General features: G+C 37.0%; 1 protein-coding gene across 2 annotated transcripts; it reads right to left on the bottom strand.

Annotated features, from left to right (window-relative positions):
• Positions 1-323: 323 nt before the first annotated feature.
• On the bottom strand, positions 324-23,133 carry LOC127876385 (acetylcholine receptor subunit alpha-like 1). 2 transcript variants are annotated; one of them, XM_052421570.1, is made up of 7 exons: positions 22,616-23,133; positions 9,761-9,805; positions 6,937-7,046; positions 5,367-6,315; positions 4,750-4,936; positions 3,026-3,085; positions 1,894-2,037 (listed from the first exon to the last, which is right to left on the bottom strand). In XM_052421570.1, the coding sequence occupies exons 1-6, from the start codon at positions 22,817-22,819 to the stop codon at positions 3,030-3,032; spliced, it is 1,551 nt and encodes a 516-aa protein (XP_052277530.1). In that variant the 5' UTR covers positions 22,820-23,133; the 3' UTR covers positions 1,894-2,037; positions 3,026-3,029. The 2 variants fall into 2 exon arrangements, with proteins under 2 accessions (XP_052277531.1, XP_052277530.1); XM_052421571.1 differs by lacking the exons at positions 5,367-6,315; positions 6,937-7,046; positions 9,761-9,805; positions 22,616-23,133 and adding an exon at positions 324-720 and having other exon boundaries at positions 1,050-2,037; positions 4,750-4,910.
• Positions 23,134-23,987: the final 854 nt, after the last annotated feature.

Here is a 23,987-nt window from a genome sequence, read left to right on the forward strand (position 1 = left end):
TATAAAACCACTTGTTTCGAAACTCAATTGATCAATACGTTTTAACAAGTTTAACTGATACATTTAAGTACACATATTTCAAGTGAATCGCTGCTTATTTAACCAAGTTTACACAATTTAAATCACAATGCAAAAATCCAATAGTTATTGTTATTACAAAATTGAGTTCTGAATATCACATTGTGTCTTTTCATACATTATTTGACAGGTAAAGTATTTTTCATGCCGATATCGTTTGACATATGTATGTCAATGTTTTTGAAACCAGACCACTCCATAGCCAACATCGCTATGTTTAAGTGTCATCAAAGAATGAAAAAAAATGATAGTAAACATTTATTTATGGCATTCTAAAAACAAACTCGTATTTACATAGACGAAATTGTATGGTATTAGACATGTTCACACTACTAATATTCAACACAATGGTTCTATCTTAATTGAGGTTACAATTCCATAGCACATATATCTATTTACTACAATACATTATTTTTTAATATTTTCATTTCTAGTACTGAAATTTTCAGTAACATAAAAAGTTCACTGTGTGAAGCAAAATCCATCCTTTCCAAAATTGTCAGCAGTAATAGCCGTCCTATCGTCGTATATCGTTGGTGCCTGCAAAAGAATGCCGAATGTCCCTATTATCGAAGCTAGAGTAAACACCCAAAAGAAAACTCTGTCCAACACCATAGCAATGAACTTCCAGTCCTGTTTATCCTGAAAAAGGTTCCAATGAATAAGTGAATATGTTTTGAATAAGATATCAGCAAAATGATAGGATACAAACTGAAGAACATAATGCAATTATTTATACAATGATCAATGCTTACTCAAACCCATTATAAACGCATTTTGTGACCATCCATCACGTTTCTCCCGTCTATTAAACGAGGTTTTCAAATTCAGTTTACGATAGACATTTATAGACAATGTATTAGCCGGGCGATTACATGCATTATGCTGAAAAGATGCCGTAGTGAAATTCCTAGAAAATACCGAACATAATTTTTACAGACCTTACCAGACGGACAATAAGCAATATTTACCGATGAATATTCATCTTCTTCTTTCAAATGGCCCGATATAAATGTAACGTCATCGAGAGCATTGTTGATTTGTGTTAGAATGGCGGAGCATTTCCTATGCGCCGAGCGGTTAACGTTCCGTCTCCATGCCGGAAGATCTTCTAGAGGCTCGTTCTCGGCAGCATGCGGTTCATTAGCTTGAACGATCACTGGCTCGATGACATGATGCCTTTGTCGCACACCGTTGCATCTCAGATGACTGTACTTACGCATAAGAGGACGCTGCATCATTAGAAATCTTGGCAAAATGACAAGGAACGTTACTCTTGTCCATCTCGACATCTTATGAGTCGCCGGTGAACGAAAGTGGATCGTCAGAATCAATACTGTTACGATGATCGACAGGGTAACTAAAATCATGGTGAACAGTAAATATTTGCCAATTAGCGGAATTACGATTGATGTTGGCGGAATGATCTCTGTGAGCAGTAAGAAGAACACGGTAAGGGAAAGAAGCACTGATATACAGAGAGTTATCTTCTCATCGCTGTCAGAAGGGAGGTAAAACACAAGTACCGTTAGAAATGAAATAACGACACAGGGTAAAATTAAATTCACAGTGTGAAACAACGTCTTCCGTCTTAATATCATGTAGAATGTCACGTCAATATAAGGTTCAATGCAGCAAATGTAGATTTTTATATGTTTCTGTGCAGTGACAGAAACGATGTCCCATTCCACATTCTGGTAAAACTCACTTAGGTCCATGCCATTCTCAATTACAACGGTTGACTCCGAGTCTATGGCACACATGTGTACCAGGTCAATCTCAAACCCGTCGTACGTCCACGATCCAAATTTCAAGGAACAGTTTTGCACATCGAAAGGAAAGTATTCTACATCCATAATGCACGCGCTTTTGAATATTGCTGGCGGTTCCCATATAACAAGTCCTGTGTACATTAGTGTGGCTTTTGTTAATATCTTGACTTCGAAATGACCATCGGCACTGAAATCCGTTTAAACACGATTATATGTATATATATATACATCATGTGGTATAGAACGACACCATTTACTAGATACTCGTGAACCCAATTAGCATTTATTACACCAAGCTCTATAGTTTTATTCGGTTTAGCTCGTGCACGTATAACACGATATTAATTGCTTTAAAACCGTATTTTAGCGGGATATTTGTTTTTCATGTTTAACAAAACAGATTTTAATTTTGAAACTTCTAAATACTTCGTAACGGAAAATACAAATATATATAAATTGGATGAGTGTCTGATAAATGTGTGTCCGCTGTTCAAAAGGAAAATGCTTAAAATACATAACATAAAGTATTAGTTTATTGTACTTTTATATACTCTGTTGCTGTAACATTTTTCTTATGATAGTTTTAACTTTATTTGACCAAAAACTGTATAATAATGGTTACACTTTAAATAACTATAGACATTAGAAAATGATACTTGTATTAATCTTCGCTTGAATTATGAGCAAAAACATGTTTTTATAAGGCACTAATGGTAGATACAAATATGGTACGACATACACCAGAACATTTCCATTAACATTGCAACTACTATTGTCTACACTACGAGGGCGTTTTCACTCGGATGAGACTAACATTTAACAAACACACTTCACAAAAGCTTAACGCTTAACTGTTTAACGGAAAATAGCAGGCATTAATAAATCTAAACTGGATGCGTGTATGTGTTATTTTCAAATATGCATAGCGATTTAAATGGATTATTGGCACAGCTTACAGTAAAGATACTAGTAAGGATTACTATATTGTTATTTGCAATATATTCCCAGCCCAGTGCATTTAACATATACGCGAGCTTAAACATACTACAACATGTCAAATCAGCTTTAAATTCGTATTAGTATACATGCAGTGTGGTTGAAAGCAAGTGTGAAACTTCTGAATGCTGGATTCCATCGCCAGGCGCAAGAGTTTGTATCTCCTTGAGTTGACCTACCATATTACTGTCTGGGTGTAAAACACATCGTATGCTCTGACCTGCTTGCTGTGTATAAACCTGCAAAAAACTCAACGATGTGTTCTACAGCATCATACATGAATTAGGAGCATTTGAGCAATGAAATAAAGGAAGCAGTTTGTAGATCCCTTCCCTTCCTAAATCAAGCAAATTGAAAGGAAAAATTCGACTTTTTTCAAAACAACTGTTTGTCTGCTATTATGGATAGTACCCGAGGCCTAGCATTGCTCTAAACGTGCTAATAGTGTTTTGTACAAAAAACACTGATTAACAAATCTGGGTCTTCTCTTATCTGCATCAATACTAAACAGAAAATAAAAATGTTATAACTGGTTACTTGTATGTTTTGTAATATAGTACACGTTTATGTAAGAACGCACTGCGTATGACCATCATAAATTGGCAGAAAGCTTATAAAAGTCAATAATAGTATCAGCAACAAAATATTTCCAACTGTTTGTTTGTCTAAGGTGTGTTAAATTATATGTTTGTATGTTATGTCATATCTTCGTACTTTTTATCTTTACATAAAAACTATAATCGGCCTTGTACAATTAATCGTTAAACATACTGAAAGAAATAAAATAAAACGAAATAAGTTCTCTCATAAATTGCACACTGACATTAGCAATGCATATTATACTCGAAATCATTTCTTGATATAGCTTTAAATTGTTCTTGCAATTAATTCTTATATGTGGTAATTAAACATCTATGATAATCCGAGCGTGGTTTTATTTCTTTCGAATAGAACTCAAAATCAACGTATTTCTATTTGTTAAACAAGGGAAATTGATAATACTACATATCTTATATCAACAAAATCCAGAATCAATTATTGAATGCTATTTCGCAACTTGTTCATTTGGTATGAATTAAACAGCAGAAAAAACATAGACTGCCTTGCTGAGCCTTCTATAATTGAAATCGTGCCGTCGAATTCGTTTGCGGGATTTCATTACTGAATTAGATTATAATTTACATCGTCGTTGAATTATGAAAAATGATAATCAAGACAAATTTAGTTTCTACGCCGTCTTGACAAGTAAATTTTGCAAAGCCTTCACGAATTATTTGAATCAAAATAGCTTTGAAGAAATCTTGAATCAAATAAGAGGTTCTTGTTAAATCTAAATATGAATAGGACTTTAACATGCACTTTTTAAATATTACAGCATATTGCTAATTGGTTAATCCTAATGATTTGTTTCTCCGAATATTTACATAAAATGAAATAAAAGTTTCCATAGGCTTGAAATTTTTATTCAATTTCAACGAAAACAATAAATAAAATCATAATACATAATTTCATGCTTATTACTTACTTGATGGTATATTAATCACTGTTTTAAGTGATACGTTTCATTCTAGTTCATTTACAAACTGCAATTTTCAGGATAAAAAAAAACAAGATAGTTTGCATGTTTGAATGTCAAGTTTGCAATGTTTATTACTGATCATCAGATAATTATGATGCAGGTAAGGGTTGCTATTTCGAACGGGTTCAGTGTTTTTATATGCTGTTAGGTCCAAAAGATAAGGCTTGAGTTGCAATAATAATAATAATCATTATTATTATTATTATTATTATTATTATTATTATTATTTTAATATTTACATGTTAAATAATGACTTACGTTCCATGGGTATATTAAATCGGACAAAAACGTATTAATTTAGTAAACTCCTTTGTTATGGTTAACCTTGGATATTTTCCACTGGAGGCACGCATCGGTAGGAACTAGCCACTGGCGTCAACCGCTGTCTGTTGTCATAGAGGGTCGGCGCCTGTAAAATGATGCCAAAGGTTCCTACCACGCACGCCACTGTGAATATCCATAGAAACAACCGGTCCATCACCATGGCAACATATTTCCAGTCTTCTCTGACCTGGTAAAACCAAGAAAAATTGTTTACATGAGCAAAGGCACTGTCATTCTGTAAAATATCGACATACAGAAAATGCTTATATGATGTTCCCTGAATGTCCGATTTAAGTAAGAAGATACACGATTGCGTTTAGTGGAGCAATATACGAGTCTTGTTCTGAGAAAACTGTGCTTAATGCTTGTGCGTAAAGTGCCGTCCCAGATTAGCCTGTGCAGTCTTCACAGGCTAATCAGGGACGACACTTTCCGCTTTTATGGTCTTTTTAGTTTGAAGGAAGTCCCTTCTTACCAAAAATCAAGTTTAAGCGGAAAGTGTCGTTCCTGATAAGCCTGTGCGGAGTGCACATGCTAATCTGTGACGGCACTTTACGCACATGCATTATGCCCAGTTTTGTCAGAACAAGACACATATATAAATATACAACACTTACGGACGCAGTATTGTCACCCTTCTTCAGATGCTCAGCTATGAAGCATATGCTGTCAATAGCTTCTTGAACCTCTACGGAAAGATCCGTATCCTTATCTTCCACTTCATCAGCTGCGGTAAGACGCATAGTTTCGTATTCAAAGTCTCGTCTGCTGACATACTGGTCTCGTATCTCTACTCCATTTCTCGTGCGAACGAATGTTCGCGCTACCTTTTCACTTTCAAGATTTGGACGTCGCATTAGAAGCATTTTGGGTAGAATGTTCAGAAACACTCTCCTCACCCATGGCGACATCGTGTGCGTAGACGGCGAACGGAAGTGGACATTTAACGTGATGACCGTAACAATGATTGACAATGTTATGAGAATCATTGTAAAGAGCAGATACTTTCCAATCAAAGGTACAACAATGGACGTTGGTGGAATTATCTCCGAAAGAAGCAAGAAAAAGAAATTAAGTGAGAGCAAAATAGAGATGCACAATGTAATCTTCTCGCCGCTATCAGAGGGAAGGTAAAATACAAGGATTGTTAAGCAGGATATCGCCACAGAAGGAATAATCAAATTAACAGTATGAAACAAGGTTTTCCGCCTCATTGTGACATTGAATGTAATATCCGGATAATCGATGTTGTTGTTAACGTTCTTTTCAGCAGTCACTTCTAAAATATCCCACTCACCAGATTCGTAAAAGTCTCTCAAATCGATACCATTGAAAATGACTTCTCGCGCATTCGTGCTAGTAGAGCAATTGTGAATAAGGTCAACCTGGTCACCAGCGTACGTCCAGGATGCAAATCGCATTGAGCATAATTGTATGTCGAAGGGGAAGAATTCAACTTCGATCGTGCACGAACTTTTGTAAATGGCTGGGGGCTCCCACACGACACAGCCTGTGTACTTGACCGTTGCTTTTGTCATTAATGTCACTTCGTAATTACCGTCGGCGCTGCAAATTTTTCATTTTAAGCACGGGAGTAACAATCGCAAATTGAAACTAAAAATTGTCGTTTACATATATCTGATTATAAAATATGGGTATAGACTCCTTAAATGATAAAATATAACATATATAAACCACCAAGACTATACATTCACAAACATAAGGTAAAAAGCGAGGAGAGAGCCGATTTTTTACAGTAAAGCTTATACAAAAATACGGCTTCTGTGACTGCGGTGTACACTCTACTATTGCTCTCACCCTATCCCTTCATACTTAACGAATTGCTATGTGGGATAGTGTTTTCTGCCCGGGGGTACCGGGTCATTCGCATTAAAAAAAAGAATTTCCTATTAAAATATTGCTTCTATTATATAAGTTGACAAATAGTACCTGAAACAAAAGAGAAAACGACAAAGCCCTCGCCGAAAAAGGTTATTAATTAGTAGAAAATAATTAATAGTTTTTAAGATACGTTTGATTGTAAAATATATTTTATATTTGTTAAATATATAAAATATAGTATTGGATATTATTTGAATAAATCCAATGAAAAAGTGTTATCAATCATTCATATCCATCTTTAACTATAAGTAAGGTTAAAACAAAATGTTTTAAAAAAAAGCGTACTTGTTGAAGAGGACTATATCTGGCAGCCATATGTTTTTCGACGGCAATTCAATGGTGCTGATGTTTCCGTATTCTTTCGGATCCCACTGCAGACTAACGTCGCGCCATTCCTGCAGTGTATCGACTCAACAATTCAAATTTAGCGTGATGCAATAAAGGCATGATAAACGTATTAAACCCGTATACCTCTAGACCATGCATGGAACAGCAAATGGTGCAACTTACACACTTCAAACTCTGAATATCAGTTTTCTAATTTGCTACGTACATTCATGCATCTAAAAACGTGTAAAGCAGTATATACATGCGGGACACTGGATTAGAAGCGGATATGGTATCATTTGCATTGTTGTATTCGTACTTATTATACAAAACAATATCTGGCAACCAAATTTGCTCAGACGGAACATAAAGCCTGTCTACGCCTCCGTATTCATTCGGGTACCATCGAAGGTTTGGATCATACCACTCCTGATGTTGCAGCGTATATAGAAAAGAATATTACTACATATGTGTATACGAGCATGTGCGAAAATAAATAGTTATGGTATAAATGTCATTAAATATTAGTTTTTCTTACGAAAAAGGTGTTGCAATTTTTGCAGTGACTTAACGATACATTTTTTTCAATGCGCCTTCAGCAATTTTATTCCAATGAAGCGAATGATTGACAATGTTATATTTATTTATATCAAAGTATATGTGACATATATATCAATGTCATTGTTATTAGAATAAATAAAATATTAAAAGTATTGAATATTACATGTATTGCATTGTGTTCATGGTCTTAGCTTTCTACAGGCACTATATGTTAGTCATTTTAAAAAACATTAATTAAAACGATCAAAAGGCCTAAACTGCAATACAAACAAGAGGAGGTTGAGGATTGGGGTTCTCTCTAGGCTTAGTCGCCACTTACTGGTATGATGAATGAAATATATCTCGATTGCAATAAAAATAATATGCACACATATTAAGTGTTATTATATTTTGATTCATTTTTATTCGGATATCGGAGTCAAGATAGCGATTGTTGTGTGAAGCAACACAATACAATGAATTGACTCGGCACGGCTGAACAGGCAATGGTTGCGGTAATATCAAGCTAACGCAAAGCAACACACAGTTTAAATCTTGATTTAAATACATTTGCATTTGTCGATTCAGGTTGAAATATGGTAAATCCAAAATTATGTGTCGTTGAATATTTTTGAAAAATATGAACATCCAATATAACGCGTATTTTATTTAGACAATATTATCATCATTGAATACTCTAACAAAAAGTTGCACGAAAAAGTATTTAATAAATACCATTCAGTTACTAGTATAATAACGCATTTCATTTCATGTTCTCATTTTAGGTACATTTATATATTTTATAAAAACATTAAACTAAATAACCCCCGCGTAGGTACAAGAAATACTATATAAAAAAAAACATAAAAACTGCATAACGTACACGAACATGTAAACATAAACATATTGGTTTTTCATGAATGATCATAGTATATGTTCAATTGTATTTCATGATCATAATGGGTGACACAAGTTAAGACAATTGTTTTCTTTTACTTTAAAAGGGGGAACTAAAGCGTCTGAACACGGTTTTAAATACATTGAACGGTTTGTTTATTCATGATTCATTCTACTGTATTTTTATTCTTGGAAGCGATAATAGCTGCAAAATCATTACTACAAGCTCAGACGCAGAGATATCGTCTTGATTAAACAAAACATCCATCAAATATGAAGAAATACAAATAAACAAACAGTTATCGACATTTTGAATTACTTGTCGTTGCACATTATTTCAAGTCCAAAAACAGACCAAATCCTTTCATATCGAAAATCATCAATTCATCCGATATTGCTTGATACAAATGTACCAACTTAAATGATGTACATAAAACTTGACACTGGATATATTGTACAGATCTACGTGGTACCATTGCAAACACTTATTTTATGAAACACATTTTAAGAAGATGCCATTGTAAAATCGATGAACAAATATTAGTGGTGTATGATGTTCAAGTCAGCTATCATAACTGATTGCGTATCTGTTAACCTATTCGATAAATAATTTATACAAACCAAGATTCATTCATCTCTTATGTCATATGCATTTACCAAATCAAAGTATTGGCAGTTACTTCAGTGCCATGCAAACACTAGTGATATATTATGAAGACGACTGAAGTGGATAAAGGTGAAAGCTGTATAATGTTGTATGCATTTGCCAACAACATTATCGAAACTTGCTGTATCTAAAATGTATTAATAACAGTACCCACATGCGACTTTTGGGTTTGTTATAACCTATCGTGGTAACAATATCGCATGGACCCGTGCCAGTTTAGACCCGATTGTCATACATTAAAATAACTTAGTATAGGGTCACTTTACTATTTTAAAAATTTAATAGTAAACCAGAGAAAAAATATGTTCAAAGTATTTTTAACTAGTTTGTATCCATGGTAGCCAGTCTATGCAGCGGTCCGTAAAAATATAAGAACAATTGTCAAAACTATCCCATCTGTTTTGAAGCAGATATTTTTTACACTCAAAGAACGACGCACGAAGGACGACGCACGACGGACAAATAACGGCCCCAAACGCTCACGGTGTTAGCGAAGGATAGCTTAACACATGTTTGTTTATACCTCTGCGATTTAAAATATACAGAAAGACTTTCATCAATCTAAAATATGTTTACATCTGGCATATATGTTGATTGATGTGTATCAAGTGGACAAATTGAAAAGAACAAACTGTTACCGAATGAGCCATACAATACCAACATCTATAAATACATTACCTGACGAAGCCAAACGTTTGTTGTCATCACTTGATTAAGCTCATCCTGTAAATAAATAAATAAATAAATAAATAAGAAAATATTCACCAAACGATTCTGTATCAAATGGATACATGTTTGACACAAATCTGCATCTCACTGTGTTCGGAGTTTCTGTTTTCGCATTCCATTCTTAACAATATGATATACGAAGTTATTCAGTTTTAAATGTCTTTGGATCGATGTCATTGTTGTTGCTTAAGATTATTTATGCTCATTTTTATTGCACTTTGCAATTGAAATCAGCATTACGCTAAGTGCAAAATCTGCATAAAGTCTCTGTTGCAAAATTGCGTTTGTTATAAAAGTCGCGAATAACAGGACAACAATGTATTGTCAGTAAATAACATTTAGTATGACTTTTACGACAAGTGATTCAGGAACCCAGAGAGTTTGTTTCTGATTTATATCTGATTGTTTAAACACACTATATTACTATTCGGTATACAATTTTAATGTGTATACTTGACTACATGAGCAAATGCAATGGCCAATTGAACTATGTTAGGCCCGATTGTTGTCATTTACAAATGATGAACTACATGTTAGTAATACTTGAAAGCAGTTTGTGTTAGCTGTATATGAAATGAGATATGTTTAATAGGTTTATGCAATATTTAAAATTCTCGAACTTATCATGCTTCAGTCATATTCGTTTCGGGTAAACCTTGCTTCCCTTTAAAGGGGCCTTTTCACGTTTGGGTAAATTGACAAAATTGAAAAAAGTTGTTTCAGATTCGCAAATTTTCGTTTTAGTTATATTATTTGTGAGGAAACAGTAATACTGAACATTTACCATGCTCTAATATAGCCATTATATGCATCTTTTGACGATTTAAAAACCTGAAAATTATGAAGCGTTACAACGCGAAACGAATTAATAATTTGTAGAGTTCTGTTGTTGTCGTTATATTTTGTGATACTACGAGGATTGCTTATATAAAGTATAAAATACATCTAATATTGTATCTGTGGTCTAAGTCGTTTTTACTTCAGGACTCCAGGGGTCAGTGGTTCGAGCCCTGCTGAGGGTTACCTGTTTTGTTTTTTTTTAATTTTATTCTTGAATGTTTACTGGAGCTTTTTAGATCCAATGTTTACATTTATCAATATTAAGCATTTAATGACAAACATCAAAACAACCCGAAATCTGTGAAAAGGCCCCTAGTAATGCTGAAACATATCATGTTTGTACTTAAAAAAAATATTTTACAATTATCACTCAATGATACATCTTAGGGTATTTCTGTGTTAAAAGTTTGCATTTTATTTCTTTCAATTCAGATTCTTAAGACTTTGGACAAGATATTGCATCTTTTGTTTTTAATAATGGGAGATAACAACACGTGTGTGCTAAAAGTTTCTTTATTCTGGTGGCTCCATCTTATTAAGATGAACAATATTGAAGTTCATAAGAGTTAAATTTGTCTATAAAAACGTTCAGAAAAAAAATGATTACAATATTGAGTTTTAGCGACTTGGAATGTCTTAGAATCCTCCAGCGATTTTCCTTGTCCAATTGGGAAAAGTACCCGTACCGGTCCGATTGGGAAAAATTGAGTCGTGAAAACCTCAAAATTGGGAAAAATCGAGTCGTGAAATCCTGAAATTGGGAAAATCGCGTCGTGAAGTTTGGGTCTTATTGAATACATCATACAGTTCATACTTAATTGAACATACCCATTTAAATAATCATTTGCAGGCATGCCTTAATGACCATTAAGTTATAAAGTTTATATAAATAACAAAATATTATAAAGAACACACCAAATCAATTACTAGTTGTTTTAATCTCTTTTAAAGCAATGTCTCTCTCTTTCATTTTTGTGAAATTTCAACAATCTTTGATGTTTAATCATCAGTGTTGTGCCGGTGCCCGGTCTATAAAATGCGCACATGCCTCGTGATTGGGAACCGGCGAAGGATCGGTGTGGTGCATGCTGGGTGGCACGAGATGGTACGGTCTCTTATGCACGGGTGACTAATGCGAGTAGACGTATTTTCCCAAGCTGAGTATTGCTTGGAGTAATTGTGAGCCTGAGTGAGTAATTGTGAGCCTGAGTATAGATTATATTGTATTATATTGTATTATATTGTATTTTATGTGTGTTCAACACGTATTTACCTGGAAGGCCATTCCCAGAAGATATAAGTGAGTCTGTGACTGTGCATGTGAGTTGCCTGTGATTGTGTAAATGACAGGCATTTCCCTGGAGGTGTATTCCCAGAAGTATATGTGTATGTAAGCAGGTGACTGTGTGTTTAAGTACGTATTTGCCTGGAGGTGTATTCCCAGAAGTACATGTATAGTGCCATTTTGTGACGTGCAACCGACGAGTATAGCCGACGAGTTCCTTCGAAGACGACGAGGACGATTGGTGCCATCCTGACGAGCATTCCAGTCGATGCCAACGTGAGTATTGTATTTAGTGCCGTTGCAAGTAATTGCTGTAGTTGTTGTGAAAGAACCCCAAAGAGCTAACCGTGAAAACACTACAATGGCGCCCAACGTGGGGCAAAGTGAAAATTGTGTTTAACGGTTAGGCTAGTTGCAAAATCAATCGGCATCGCATACTTTATTTTCAATCGACGGATCAAATTTAATTTGAAGTGTATAGAAACTGTTCATTTCATAAAACGTTATTTCTGTTTTTAACTTGTTGAACTCAGTGTTCGTCTATTTTAAGAAGTGTGTAACAAACAGACGGCATCGTAGTTTTTTTTTACATTGTTGGCATTCGCCGGCCATGTTATCAGTTGGTGAAATATTTCTTAAAAAACGTGATTTTCCAATGCTGTTTGTTACAGTTTAATTGCTTGTGTAATCAACGGATGGCCACGTGTTTTTTTTATTTGGCAATTTTCCCGTGATTAGTTGGCGCGTATTCTGTGCGCAGCAGTTCATGAAAAACGTGTTTGGTTGACTGTTGTATATAGCAGTGTAAATTGCTGATATATCGGTAACTAAAGTCCGAGGAAATAGAAGTTTACACGCACGAGTTTTGTCCTTGGCAATTCTATTTATAGAAGTGTTATTGCGAATGTAAACTGGGTCCCGGGAAATTAGTGCTTAACGTCAAGTTAAAGCGACGTGTTTCTTTATTGATTTTTGATAGCAACAACAGTGATAGCGATTTTGTTAATTGGTTATTGTTGGGCAATTAAATTTTAATTGTCTACTAGTAGATACAAAAGTTTTTATTTCAGAATTTCTCGGCCCATTTATTTTAGGTTGTTTATTAATTTAACTTTTTCATATTTACTTGTAAAGTTCTAAATTAACAATGGATATGGGAAGTGGATATACCCCACCATTTTTACCGGTAGCCCCCAGAAAAATTCGAGTGAACTACGACACTCCCACTAGATTATGCAATATTCTGGGTGTGGGCAGACAACTGGCACAGGCCATTGTTTTGATACGGGAAAATACGGGAAATTTGTTACCAGATACTTTAAAGGCAATTATAGGGCGGCCGCTGACCTTTGGTGACATGACCGAGTTGGATTTTAGTACTAACCCCGCATTATTTAGAGAAGCCCTGGGGTATGGGGATGGGGCGGAACATGTTGGGGAGGGTGGAATGGGGCGGTCAATCGCAAATAGGCCCATTGACCCACACGAAAGGTGGATAGATATGTCTGTGCTTGAGAAGGAGTCGGTAAGTCAGGATCGCGAGAGGGCCCAACTCGAAGCCCAAATTTCGGCTCTTGAGGCGGACGTAGCTCAATGGGACGATTTTCTTCCCCAGATTGCAAAGCCTTTGCTCCCAAAGCGTCTGTTGTTACAGCCGGACAATATGATGACAAGCATACCGAAACCGTTAAATGTCGCATCAAGCGTCCCCGCCCCGCCCCCTTTGTTAGGTTTGCCCCAGAGTAGGGACAATGGGCCTACGGGATCCCATCGTGCCTCAAAGGGCCCTCTTGCCCCGAATGGTCTACCTGTCCCAATTCCATCTACCATCACTATTCCCATACCCAGCAATGCACCGGTTTTCAATAATTTGCCCGGACCAAGCAACCCTCCTGGCCCATGTATTTCCCCGACACAGAAAGATCGGGATGTTCTGACAAAATTGCCTAAGAGCCTGCTATATGATGGGCAGAGCAATTGGTTTGTTTTTCAGAGCAAGTTTGAGCGCTACGCAAGGGTGCAAGATTGGTCTGACGCAGAATGCGCCGATTGCCTTGGTTGGTGTTTGACAGGAAAGGCGGTCGATTTCTATGCATTGCTTACCGAAGGGAGAGGGACGGTACCTTACGCAGAGCTAATGCAGCGACTGCAGGAGCGTTTTGGCGCCAGGGAGCTTACCGCCACCGCGCAGGGCCGTTTCCACTTTGCCCATCAGGAAGTAGGCGAGTCCCTAGACAATTGGTCAGATCGGGCGCTGAAGCTGGCAACAGCGGCGTTTCGTGATCTGCCCTATGCATACGCCGCTGAACAGGCAGTGACGAAGTTTTGTCACGGTTTGATTGACGAGGAGGCCGGCAAGCATGTTAGTCTGCAGTTACCAACATCTATGGGAGATGCGATGAACATGCTGAAGATATATAGCCATGTTCAGTCGGCTTGCGCCGCGGCTCCGAGGTATACCCAGGCGACTGAGCAAGAAGAGTCAAGGTGGGTTCAAGAGGTGAAGAAAGCACCCACTGCGGATGAGGTCAGTGTGTCGGCGGTCGACAAATTGACCCAGGTGGTCGAGAAGTTGCTGGATGCTGTGGAGAGATTGTCAAACTCTTTTGGAAGTTCGGCCGTTGATCCCTTTTTCCGACAACCGGGTAAGCCGTTTCGAAATAAAAAAAGCTATGCCGAATACCCTGTGGAGTGCCCCTACCCAGGGAAGGTCCGGAACCGGTGGTACAACGACCAACGCCAGGTTATGTATCCTGCGGGTGCGGGTGGCGGAGGTTTACGTGGGTATCGGAACCAAAGTTCAAAAGTCCGCCCTGAGGGATCGTATCGCGGCAGATATGGTTCCAACTGGGGACATTTCCATGCCATGTCCTTGCCCAACCATAAGGAGAAGGAGCCCGTTGTGGTAGCTGCGACGACTAAGCAGTTGGGCCAACCGGAAGTTGATCATGTAAACCAGCTAGGTCCGGTTTCCCAGTTCTGCATGAAGGTGCAGCATGCCAAGGACGTGCACGATGCAGTTCCCTTGGTGCTGCCAACAGTGCCAGATGTCGTCAGTGATCCAAGGATGGTCATTGGCGAGAGCACTGAAGGAGACCATGGAGATCCTGTGTGCGATGATGAATTTCGCGTGCAGCGCGTTGCGGTTCAGTCTGCGGAGGCGGCTAAAAGCATGGCGACCGACAGGGCCGACCAGGTGGGGGCCAAAATAGCCCAACGAAAAGCTGCTGAAACTACTCCGGCCACCGGAAGGTCAGTCCCTGTCAGACGGGCGACAGAAGTTGCCGCGTGTGACCGCCGTGAGGGCGGCGCATGCGGATGCCGAGTTACCCCAGATGACAGCTGGGAAGGTGGTGTTCGAAGACTTGTTATGCGTGGTTCCAAAGGGTGGCGACCCTCTAGTTCTCGCCGCTGGGAGCGGTCCCAGCGGTGGAAATTAGGTTGGCGACCACCAGAGCGTCTAACTTCCAAAATCTGTACCGCCTAAAATTGTAAATGGCGAGGTTAATTGTTAGTAAAACTAGGAAAACAATGCAAAATACAAAAGACCCCCAATTTAAAAAAATTACAGTAGAGTTGCAGTGACATTCTATTTGCGGTGTTGATAATGTATTACGGTGTACGCGGAGTATCTCTAGTAGTAACACTAAAAGTAGTAGTAGTAGTAGTAGTGGTAGTAGTAGTGGTAGTAGTAGTAGTAGTAGTAGTAAAAGCTGTTGTTATGAATATTACATGAAGTACGCGGTGTATAAAAGTAATAGTTCTCTTAAACATTTTGATTAGTTTGATTAGATTGTTTTGAATATATATATATGTCCTATTGTCTCAGTTTAAGCCCAGTCTTTTATTGCAATATTGTTGGAACTATAAAATTGAAATTAATCTGAGCAGTGCTCTGCGAAATGGGGGTTTAATGAATAGGCATAAAGTGTCGTCCCAAATTATCTTGTGCCGTCCGCGCTTAACTTCCTGTAATGTTTGTATTACCGCGCTAAGAAGTGCTTTGCACAGTCACGGATGTGTTTGATTATTTCCCGTGAAGTCTGTTGTTTTTTTTTCCTTATGGTCGGGTGTGACATTGTCGGACATTGTCGGACGACCGCTGTCACACCGCACCATCAGATGTGGTAACTACGCAGATGGTGAATAGGAACCCGGTTTCCCCTGCAATATCCCAGTCTTGGCACCTCCGTCACCTTTTTTCCTTCCATGTTAAGATTTGTGAGTCGATCTAACTTCAATCACTTCGTCATTGCTGTATCATGTCATTTATTTCCGTAATTTTCTATAAATGAATTTATTTTGTACCAACCATATGCCGAGCAATGTCGTAGAATTTTGTCGCATGACTTTGTTTTTTATAGGTGACAGTGCTTGACGACCACTGTTACACTCAATACTGTTGTCCGGAAGTGGTATTTCCCGGAGTTGTTCTTTTAAACAATATTTGCAGGTCTTTTTAAATTTGTGTGTGACCGTGCTTGACGGCAACTGTCTCGTAGCGTCACTTTAATTTTTTGAATGGCCGGAGTTGTTTCCCGGTGCATGTACACTTTTATTTTGTTTTTATTTTTGTAAAGTACATTATTTCTCAGTGTGATCTCCACATTCTAATACATAAGTGACTGTACTTGTTGGACGAAAGCCAACAAGAATGTTTTTTCTTGATTAAGCAATTGTCGGACGATAGCCGACAATAATGTTTTTTGTATTTACTAATGTGATGGAAATTTTCTTATGCAAGAAACATATTGGTCACTAACCGCTAGAATGCAGCGGTCTGTATGTACCCCGCTGGGCAAAGGCACTCCCGTGCCTGCGGGAGGGGGATCATGGTCCCATTTGAGTCTTTGTCTCTTCTGCCTTGGGTGCGACCGTACGGCGGCGGCCCAAGAGGAGAAAAGTGGGAGGAATGTAGTGGGTACAATAGTTTTATTTTAGTTGTCTTTTCCTCCATATAATGTCAATGATTATGTTGCAAAATGTACGTTCTCTATATAAAATTAAAAGCAATTATATGTATTATTTGGACAAAAATAAGATTATTTTTATTCTTATATTTTTAACCTTTTTGTCACTTAGATATTATTTGAACGCATTTGTAGTACCTTAGAAAGTTACATTTCTTGTGATTTTTATTGTAATATAACCAAGAGGATTTTTATTGTATATTATGCAGTCACATGCAGAGGGCGTAGGCCTTCTCATTTGGGCTGCGAGGAGATGTATTTGTATGCAGTTATTTTATTTCTTAAAATTTGTGAAAATAGGTTGGAAGGTGGGTACACTTGTCCAATTATTGTGCAGACAAGAAAAGGAGCAAGAGTTACCGGGCCTTATTATGAACTTTTATTTTTAACTCTTTATTAACAAAGATTAAGGCTCATATGCGTTCATATTTGTGCGAAGGTGCTAAACACAAATGGTCATTTAATGGAGATGCATTAACTTTAGTTGTGGTTTATGGCAGGCGTTGCGCCAAAAGAGAGGTCGGACGAAAGCTATGCCTGACTTAGGGGAGTTGGGTCAAGGTGCTTACGCAAGGGGCACTATTACTTCATCGGTGGCGCCGGTACGATTCCTTCGCTGTGTGGCGTCGTCCCAAAAGGACAAAAGTGGGAGGAGTGTTGTGCCGGTGCCCGGTCTATAAAATGCGCACATGCCTCGTGATTGGGAACCGGCGAAGGATCGGTGTGGTGCATGCTGGGTGGCACGAGATGGTACGGTCTCTTATGCACGGGTGACTAATGCGAGTAGACGTATTTTCCCAAGCTGAGTATTGCTTGGAGTAATTGTGAGCCTGAGTGAGTAATTGTGAGCCTGAGTATAGATTATATTGTATTATATTGTATTATATTGTATTTTATGTGTGTTCAACACGTATTTACCTGGAAGGCCATTCCCAGAAGATATAAGTGAGTCTGTGACTGTGCATGTGAGTTGCCTGTGATTGTGTAAATGACAGGCATTTCCCTGGAGGTGTATTCCCAGAAGTATATGTGTATGTAAGCAGGTGACTGTGTGTTTAAGTACGTATTTGCCTGGAGGTGTATTCCCAGAAGTACATGTATAGTGCCATTTTGTGACGTGCAACCGACGAGTATAGCCGACGAGTTCCTTCGAAGACGACGAGGACGATTGGTGCCATCCTGACGAGCATTCCAGTCGATGCCAACGTGAGTATTGTATTTAGTGCCGTTGCAAGTAATTGCTGTAGTTGTTGTGAAAGAACCCCAAAGAGCTAACCGTGAAAACACTACATCACTCAGTTGCTTGCATCCCTCCCTGCACAGCATCATTATTGCTGTCAATGTGTCCTGTGATTGATGGTTCCGATTGGTTTTTTGGCATAATATTTGCTATTATGACTCATTTCAAACTACGATAAGGTTACAAACCGACGTAAAACAGTACGCTGGCTGCCTGGCAAAAGAACCGGAAACAGTAACAACTCTATTGATTGAATGCGCTGAATAATAAAACCCGAAATTAATCGAGCGCGTGGTTACACACAACTATACGATTTTCTTTGTTCGCTTGCCGAAAGTTGGTTTTTTTACGAAACTTTCTATCGTTTTGAGAAAAAATTCGGACGCTGATTGGGATTTTTCCAGATGCCGATTGGGAATTTGGGAATTTTCGCTCGATTGGGAAAGTACCGTTTTGGGAATTTGGGAATTTTCGTTCGATTGGGAAAGTACCGTTTACCGGTACTTTATAAAGAAGGAGGAAAATCGCTGTCCTCATGTGTTCGGTATTAATTTCTAAAACGTTTATTTAAGCATCCGGAGGCCATCACAACAGAAGGCAACACAGAAAATCAAAATGTTACAATTAAAACAAGAATAAGGCTTCTATCAACTGTAGAAGCCACATAAACTTGTTAATATTTTGCTCTAAATGCCGTCTCAATTTTACAGTCGATACTACGGTATGTATTGAAGACAAGTTCCCTTTGAATAATACGCAACGTTTTGCCAAAATATTTTCGAATTTGAATAATTAATAATCCCGTAACTCGGAACATATTTATGTTGCTAAAAAACTTATTTTAAAGTAAGGTTAGGGAAGCCTCAAACTACTATAAATAAGCAAATAAAGAAGTACCGTTTAAAGTTTACAGAGATTATCTAATGTTTTCACATATTTAAGAAATGTATTCTATTTTTGCATAAGTATTTGTAAAGTGTTGTTGTTTTTTCATTAATTGCGCTTGTACAATGTTGTTGTATTGTTGCGTTGTCTGTTTGGTGGCGCAGCGATGTTGTAATTAAAATATGAAACTATGAATAGATTGGTACATGTTCTCCAAATGCCACGTTGGTTTACATTTTCGTTTGTTTAAGTTTAAACAACAGCAATAATATCATATACACATATCTTCATATTAAGAGATGGAATCAAATAGATGAATTCAAACACACTATGGTAAATTGAATTTAAAAACGGATGCATAAATTAAACACATATCCGAAATAAAACAAGGAAATTCGTTGAATCGATATCCCCCGGCAAATAAATTTTGTTTATGGATGGGTGTAGAACTAAAAGAAAAGGTATTAGTGAAAGGTTGTGTTTTTTTTAACTCATATTGTACCTGTGATGGGTTTGCAGACAATACAATGCAGATAGTATATTTTTTATGAATCAATTTACATCGATAGTATCATGACAAATGGAGAAATTGCTTGTTATTAGCATTTTCTTAAATAAAAACCTTATATACTGAGTCATTGCCCTGAAAAGTATCAATATACCAAAATAACAAAGGACTATAACTCAAAACTAAGACAAAGGAGGATTCTTGAGCGTTACATATTTATTTAGGTGGATACAAAAGTCTTGCCTCTTCCACGAAAACATTCAATCTTAATAAACACTAAATTTTCAGAGTGTTGCAGAGTGAACACAACATCCGCCATGACATACGTGGAAAAAACATAACGAAGTTTTTAAGGTTAATCATCCATCATTGAGTACGACCTTACATTAAGCATTTGTGTAACCTTGACACTTGATGTGAATCGTATGACCTTACATGAAGTATATTGTGTGACGTTGACCTTAACCCTAGACATGAACCTTGACCTTAACCCAAGACATGAACCTTACATATGACACACACCAAGGAAGAAGCCGGATAATACTTATGGAAGGTTATTACAGAATCAACTTATGCATAGTTAAATAATGGCTTAATGTTAAATATTTCTACAAATGTGTGACCTTGATGTGTGACCTTGACTTTGGTAAAAAAAACATAGGTCTTGCACTGCCTGATAATTGAGAACAATTACATCAGGTCATTTTGAGAATCTATTTTAGTATGGTAATATCGTTACCAAAAAGGCACATTTAATCAAAATGTGTGATTTTGACCTTTGTGTGTGACTTTGACCATGACCCTAGCAATCTTGACATTATATTTGACATTCAGCTAGATAATGGAGAACAATTGGGAACAGTTATTACAGAATCCCTTGATGCAGTAAAGGAATGACTAAATAATGAATCATTCATCAAATTTGTGACATTTGACCTCAATGTGTGACCTTGACTTTAGCCCCTAGGATTATGGGAGTTGAATGTGAAGTATCCCCCGATGATTGTGAACAAATATGGCACGTTTCATGGGTCTGGCTCATGTGTTAATGGAGATAAAGCTCTAAGCCTATATTAAAAAGCATTTTTTTCAAGATACAAAGGGCAATAACTCCGTTATTAAACGATGGTGTACAATGCTATTTTGCGTGCATCATCCTCTTATCCATATATACATGTTTACTCATACAAAGTTTCAATGAAATCCGCCAAAGCACTTCCAAGATATGGCTCCGGACACAAAAGTGCCGGACGGACGGAAGGACGGACGGACGGGAGACGGACGGAAAGACGTACGGACAACGCCAAATGGCGGAGAATAAAATACTCTGCTGGAAGATTTAAAAAATAACAGTTTACAATCAGCTGTAACTAATTGATAATCTAAACATTCATTGCAGTTTTAAACCAGCGTAAAAGTCATAAACTATAAATATCTATAAACATTCTATAAATAGTTATACAACATAATTATGTCGCACAAGTTTAGTTGAAGACATAAAAGGGAAACATTTTACCTATCTGGACTATAATATACATTCGTATAGAAACACCCATAGGTGGTGCGTGTGTCTATGATTCTTTTTAGTATACTTTTTAGTATAAACATCATTTTGAATGAAAAATAATCAAATTATAACGAAATATCAACTTCTCTGAAAAAAAACAGTTCACTATCTAATATATATATTTGATAGTGCTTTTTTTTCAGACAATTTGAATTTTCGTTATAATTTTATTATTTATTATTCTAAATGATGTTTTCACTAATTGGTATCAAAGCCACATGCTAACCACATGTGGAAACACCGTGAACATTAAGTGCATTTTTCATGCAATCTTAATTAAAAAGTGAGTCTCAATGTTGACCTTGAATGTTGTATAAATGAATGTAACGAAAACGCTGCAAAAACGTTCGACGTATATTACTCTTCACTCGCGATATAATAAACTTGATAAGTAATGTGTGCGATTACTCACAAAATACATTAATAAGATGCATGCCAACATATTTCATCTACGATCGTTTTTCTTTTGCATATAATGTATGTGTTGGCTATACAATGTGTGTTAACAGCAAACATATTTACATTGCGTAACAATGCAAGTTTTCTACACGTATCCATATAAACCAGAAATTTGTTTACTACCTGCGAACGTGCTCGTATTAATCATTACCTTGATGTATTGTAACAGTCTCGTGGAAACAGCTGGGGCTGTGAAACTCACAAAGTATTGATCTAAACTTATCTTTGCTCTTACCTTCTTACATTGTTTCTCATAGTTTGAACGTAGATTATAAATACGGTTTCGAGTACGCATATTATATTTACCGCAGTCATATATTCTTCTTCAAATACAGTTCATTAACAGATTTCTATGGTGTCAATTATTTTCAGCCAATTTCATGTATACGCATGCGTGCATCATGTACTGTGGTCAATAGACTTGTTTGGTCACTCAACTTCAACGTTATGCCGACAAGAGTAAACACGTATGTAATGTTAACACAACAGATTTGGTAACACAGAAAAGTGTTAAAACTGTGCTCAAGCTATTGAATGTGTCTAAAACATTGTGTGAATCAATATTTAAATAGTTTTTTACTTACTTCATAACCTTACGAAAACAAAACGTAACAACAGCAGAACAATATATTAACAAATCGCATGTACTTTAACATTCATGTACATTAGAAATGTTTCAAAGACAAGATGCCCCCACGACAAATGTTGGGAAGAGTACGAATCCACTAAAAAGTCTACAGTAGGCGTAATTAATGACAAAGGGCAATGTCAGTCATACCTTGTCGAAGTCAAAATCACTTTCTTAAGGATCATTTATGTTATTCAACCGTGAAAGTTTTAGCGAGATCAACCAATTACTCAAAGTGGAGTTCAAACTAAACTAAACGTACGTACGAACGGACGTACGGACAAACAAATGCAATCCCTACTCCCTGAGTATTTAAAAAGATGTAATGTATTATTACGTAACTTAATAACAAACAATTATTAATGCTTCAATAACGTACCAAATAAATACACTCAACTCTTATGAAACACACTCAAACATACCACGTCGATGATCTGTGAGAGCCGGATACCCATCTTCACGGTCAGTGGTTCCTTGGTGTTGTTCCCTACGGGCCTGATCAGCTTGTTGTACTTGTTCTGTACCAGGAGGTCGTGGTAGAGTCGCTTGGCATCATCGTTCAGTTGAACAGGTTTGAAACACGTCAGTGCAATCACGGACAATAACATACAACTGATCCACAACATTCTCTTGAAAGAATTTGAACTTGTTTTTCAATTAGAAAAAATTCACAACTATCGATACAGTTTGTACCAAGTCACAAACAACACTTTCCATTTTAGCACCACATTGCAATTTTGTCCCAGTGTTCTCTCATTATTAATCGGTTGATCAGCGGTTAGAATGCATTCAGCATTGAGCCTAATAATGATTAACGAGAGAAGCGGTATCAAAGCGTCAAAAGCCTGATATCTTTGATTTTCCTTACCTATTCCTACTTCTCCGATACAACCACGCGTAATGTTAATGTCATATTGGAGAAAGCCGTAGTTGTTTGAGAGGGCTGCTTGCGGCGTGTAGTAGTCGAAGTCTTGTAACAGGGTATTAAACTATTTTTCCACATGTAGCTAGTTACAGTAACTTAATGAAATTTGGCATGTTGCCACTGTTCTATATTACGAAGATGTTAAGGAATATACGCCATTAAATATTTTATTGTTGTGTTAATGTTAATGTTTCTGTTAATGTGTTTTAAATTAACAGTCTTTTTTAATAGTATGTGTTATAAATCGTTGTTTTGAAGTAACATGCATATAGTTTATAGCTACGTATATATAACGAACCATAATGAAAATCACTTAAAATATATATCCTACGCGTGTAGTAATTAGTTAAAAAGCATATATTATCCAACACAAAACGTAACGTGCAAATTACTCGTTTATCTACCGGATTTGTCTAGCTTTTTTAGTGACGCATGAGTGCATTCAACCGTTGCGTGTGTGTGTAAATCGCAACATGTACATGGAGGTATCAACAAACCAGATACTTAGAAATAATAATGCATGCACACACAAATTGCATTGTTAGCTCAGCTGACCATAAAGTATTCGTTGTGAGATATAGTGTACCGCATTGTCCATCGTCCGTCAAACATTTCGAGCGTGCGTCCGTTTTTTTCCAGAACGACATTTTTTCCTGAACCGCTGGTCAGAATTTATAAAACTGAATAGGAATGCTGCTTTTGTGGTCATATATGGATATTGGTCAAATGGTTTCGGATTTTTATGTCCCCCACCACTATAGTGGGGGACATATTGTTTTTGCCCTGTCAGTTGGTTTGTTTGTTTGTTTGTTTGTTTGTTTGCCCTAACTTTAACGTTTGCAATAACTGTTGACATTTTAAAGATAGCA

This window comes from Dreissena polymorpha, chromosome 4 (assembly GCF_020536995.1).
Source record: "Dreissena polymorpha isolate Duluth1 chromosome 4, UMN_Dpol_1.0, whole genome shotgun sequence".
NCBI classification, from domain to species: Eukaryota; Metazoa; Mollusca; class Bivalvia; order Myida; family Dreissenidae; genus Dreissena; species Dreissena polymorpha.

Bases quoted from the DNA above. Each gene is read 5' to 3' on its own strand.
- LOC127876385 (XM_052421570.1), bottom strand. From the start codon at position 22,819: ATGTTGTGGATCAGTTGTATGTTATTGTCCGTGATTGCACTGACGTGT. The intron at 9,806-22,615 runs GTATGTTTGAGT...ATTTATTTACAG, and splicing joins TCTCACAGATCATCGACGTG to GATGAGCTTAATCAAGTGAT. The intron at 6,316-6,936 runs GTACGCTTTTTT...AAAAATTTGCAG, and splicing joins GATATAGTCCTCTTCAACAA to CGCCGACGGTAATTACGAAG.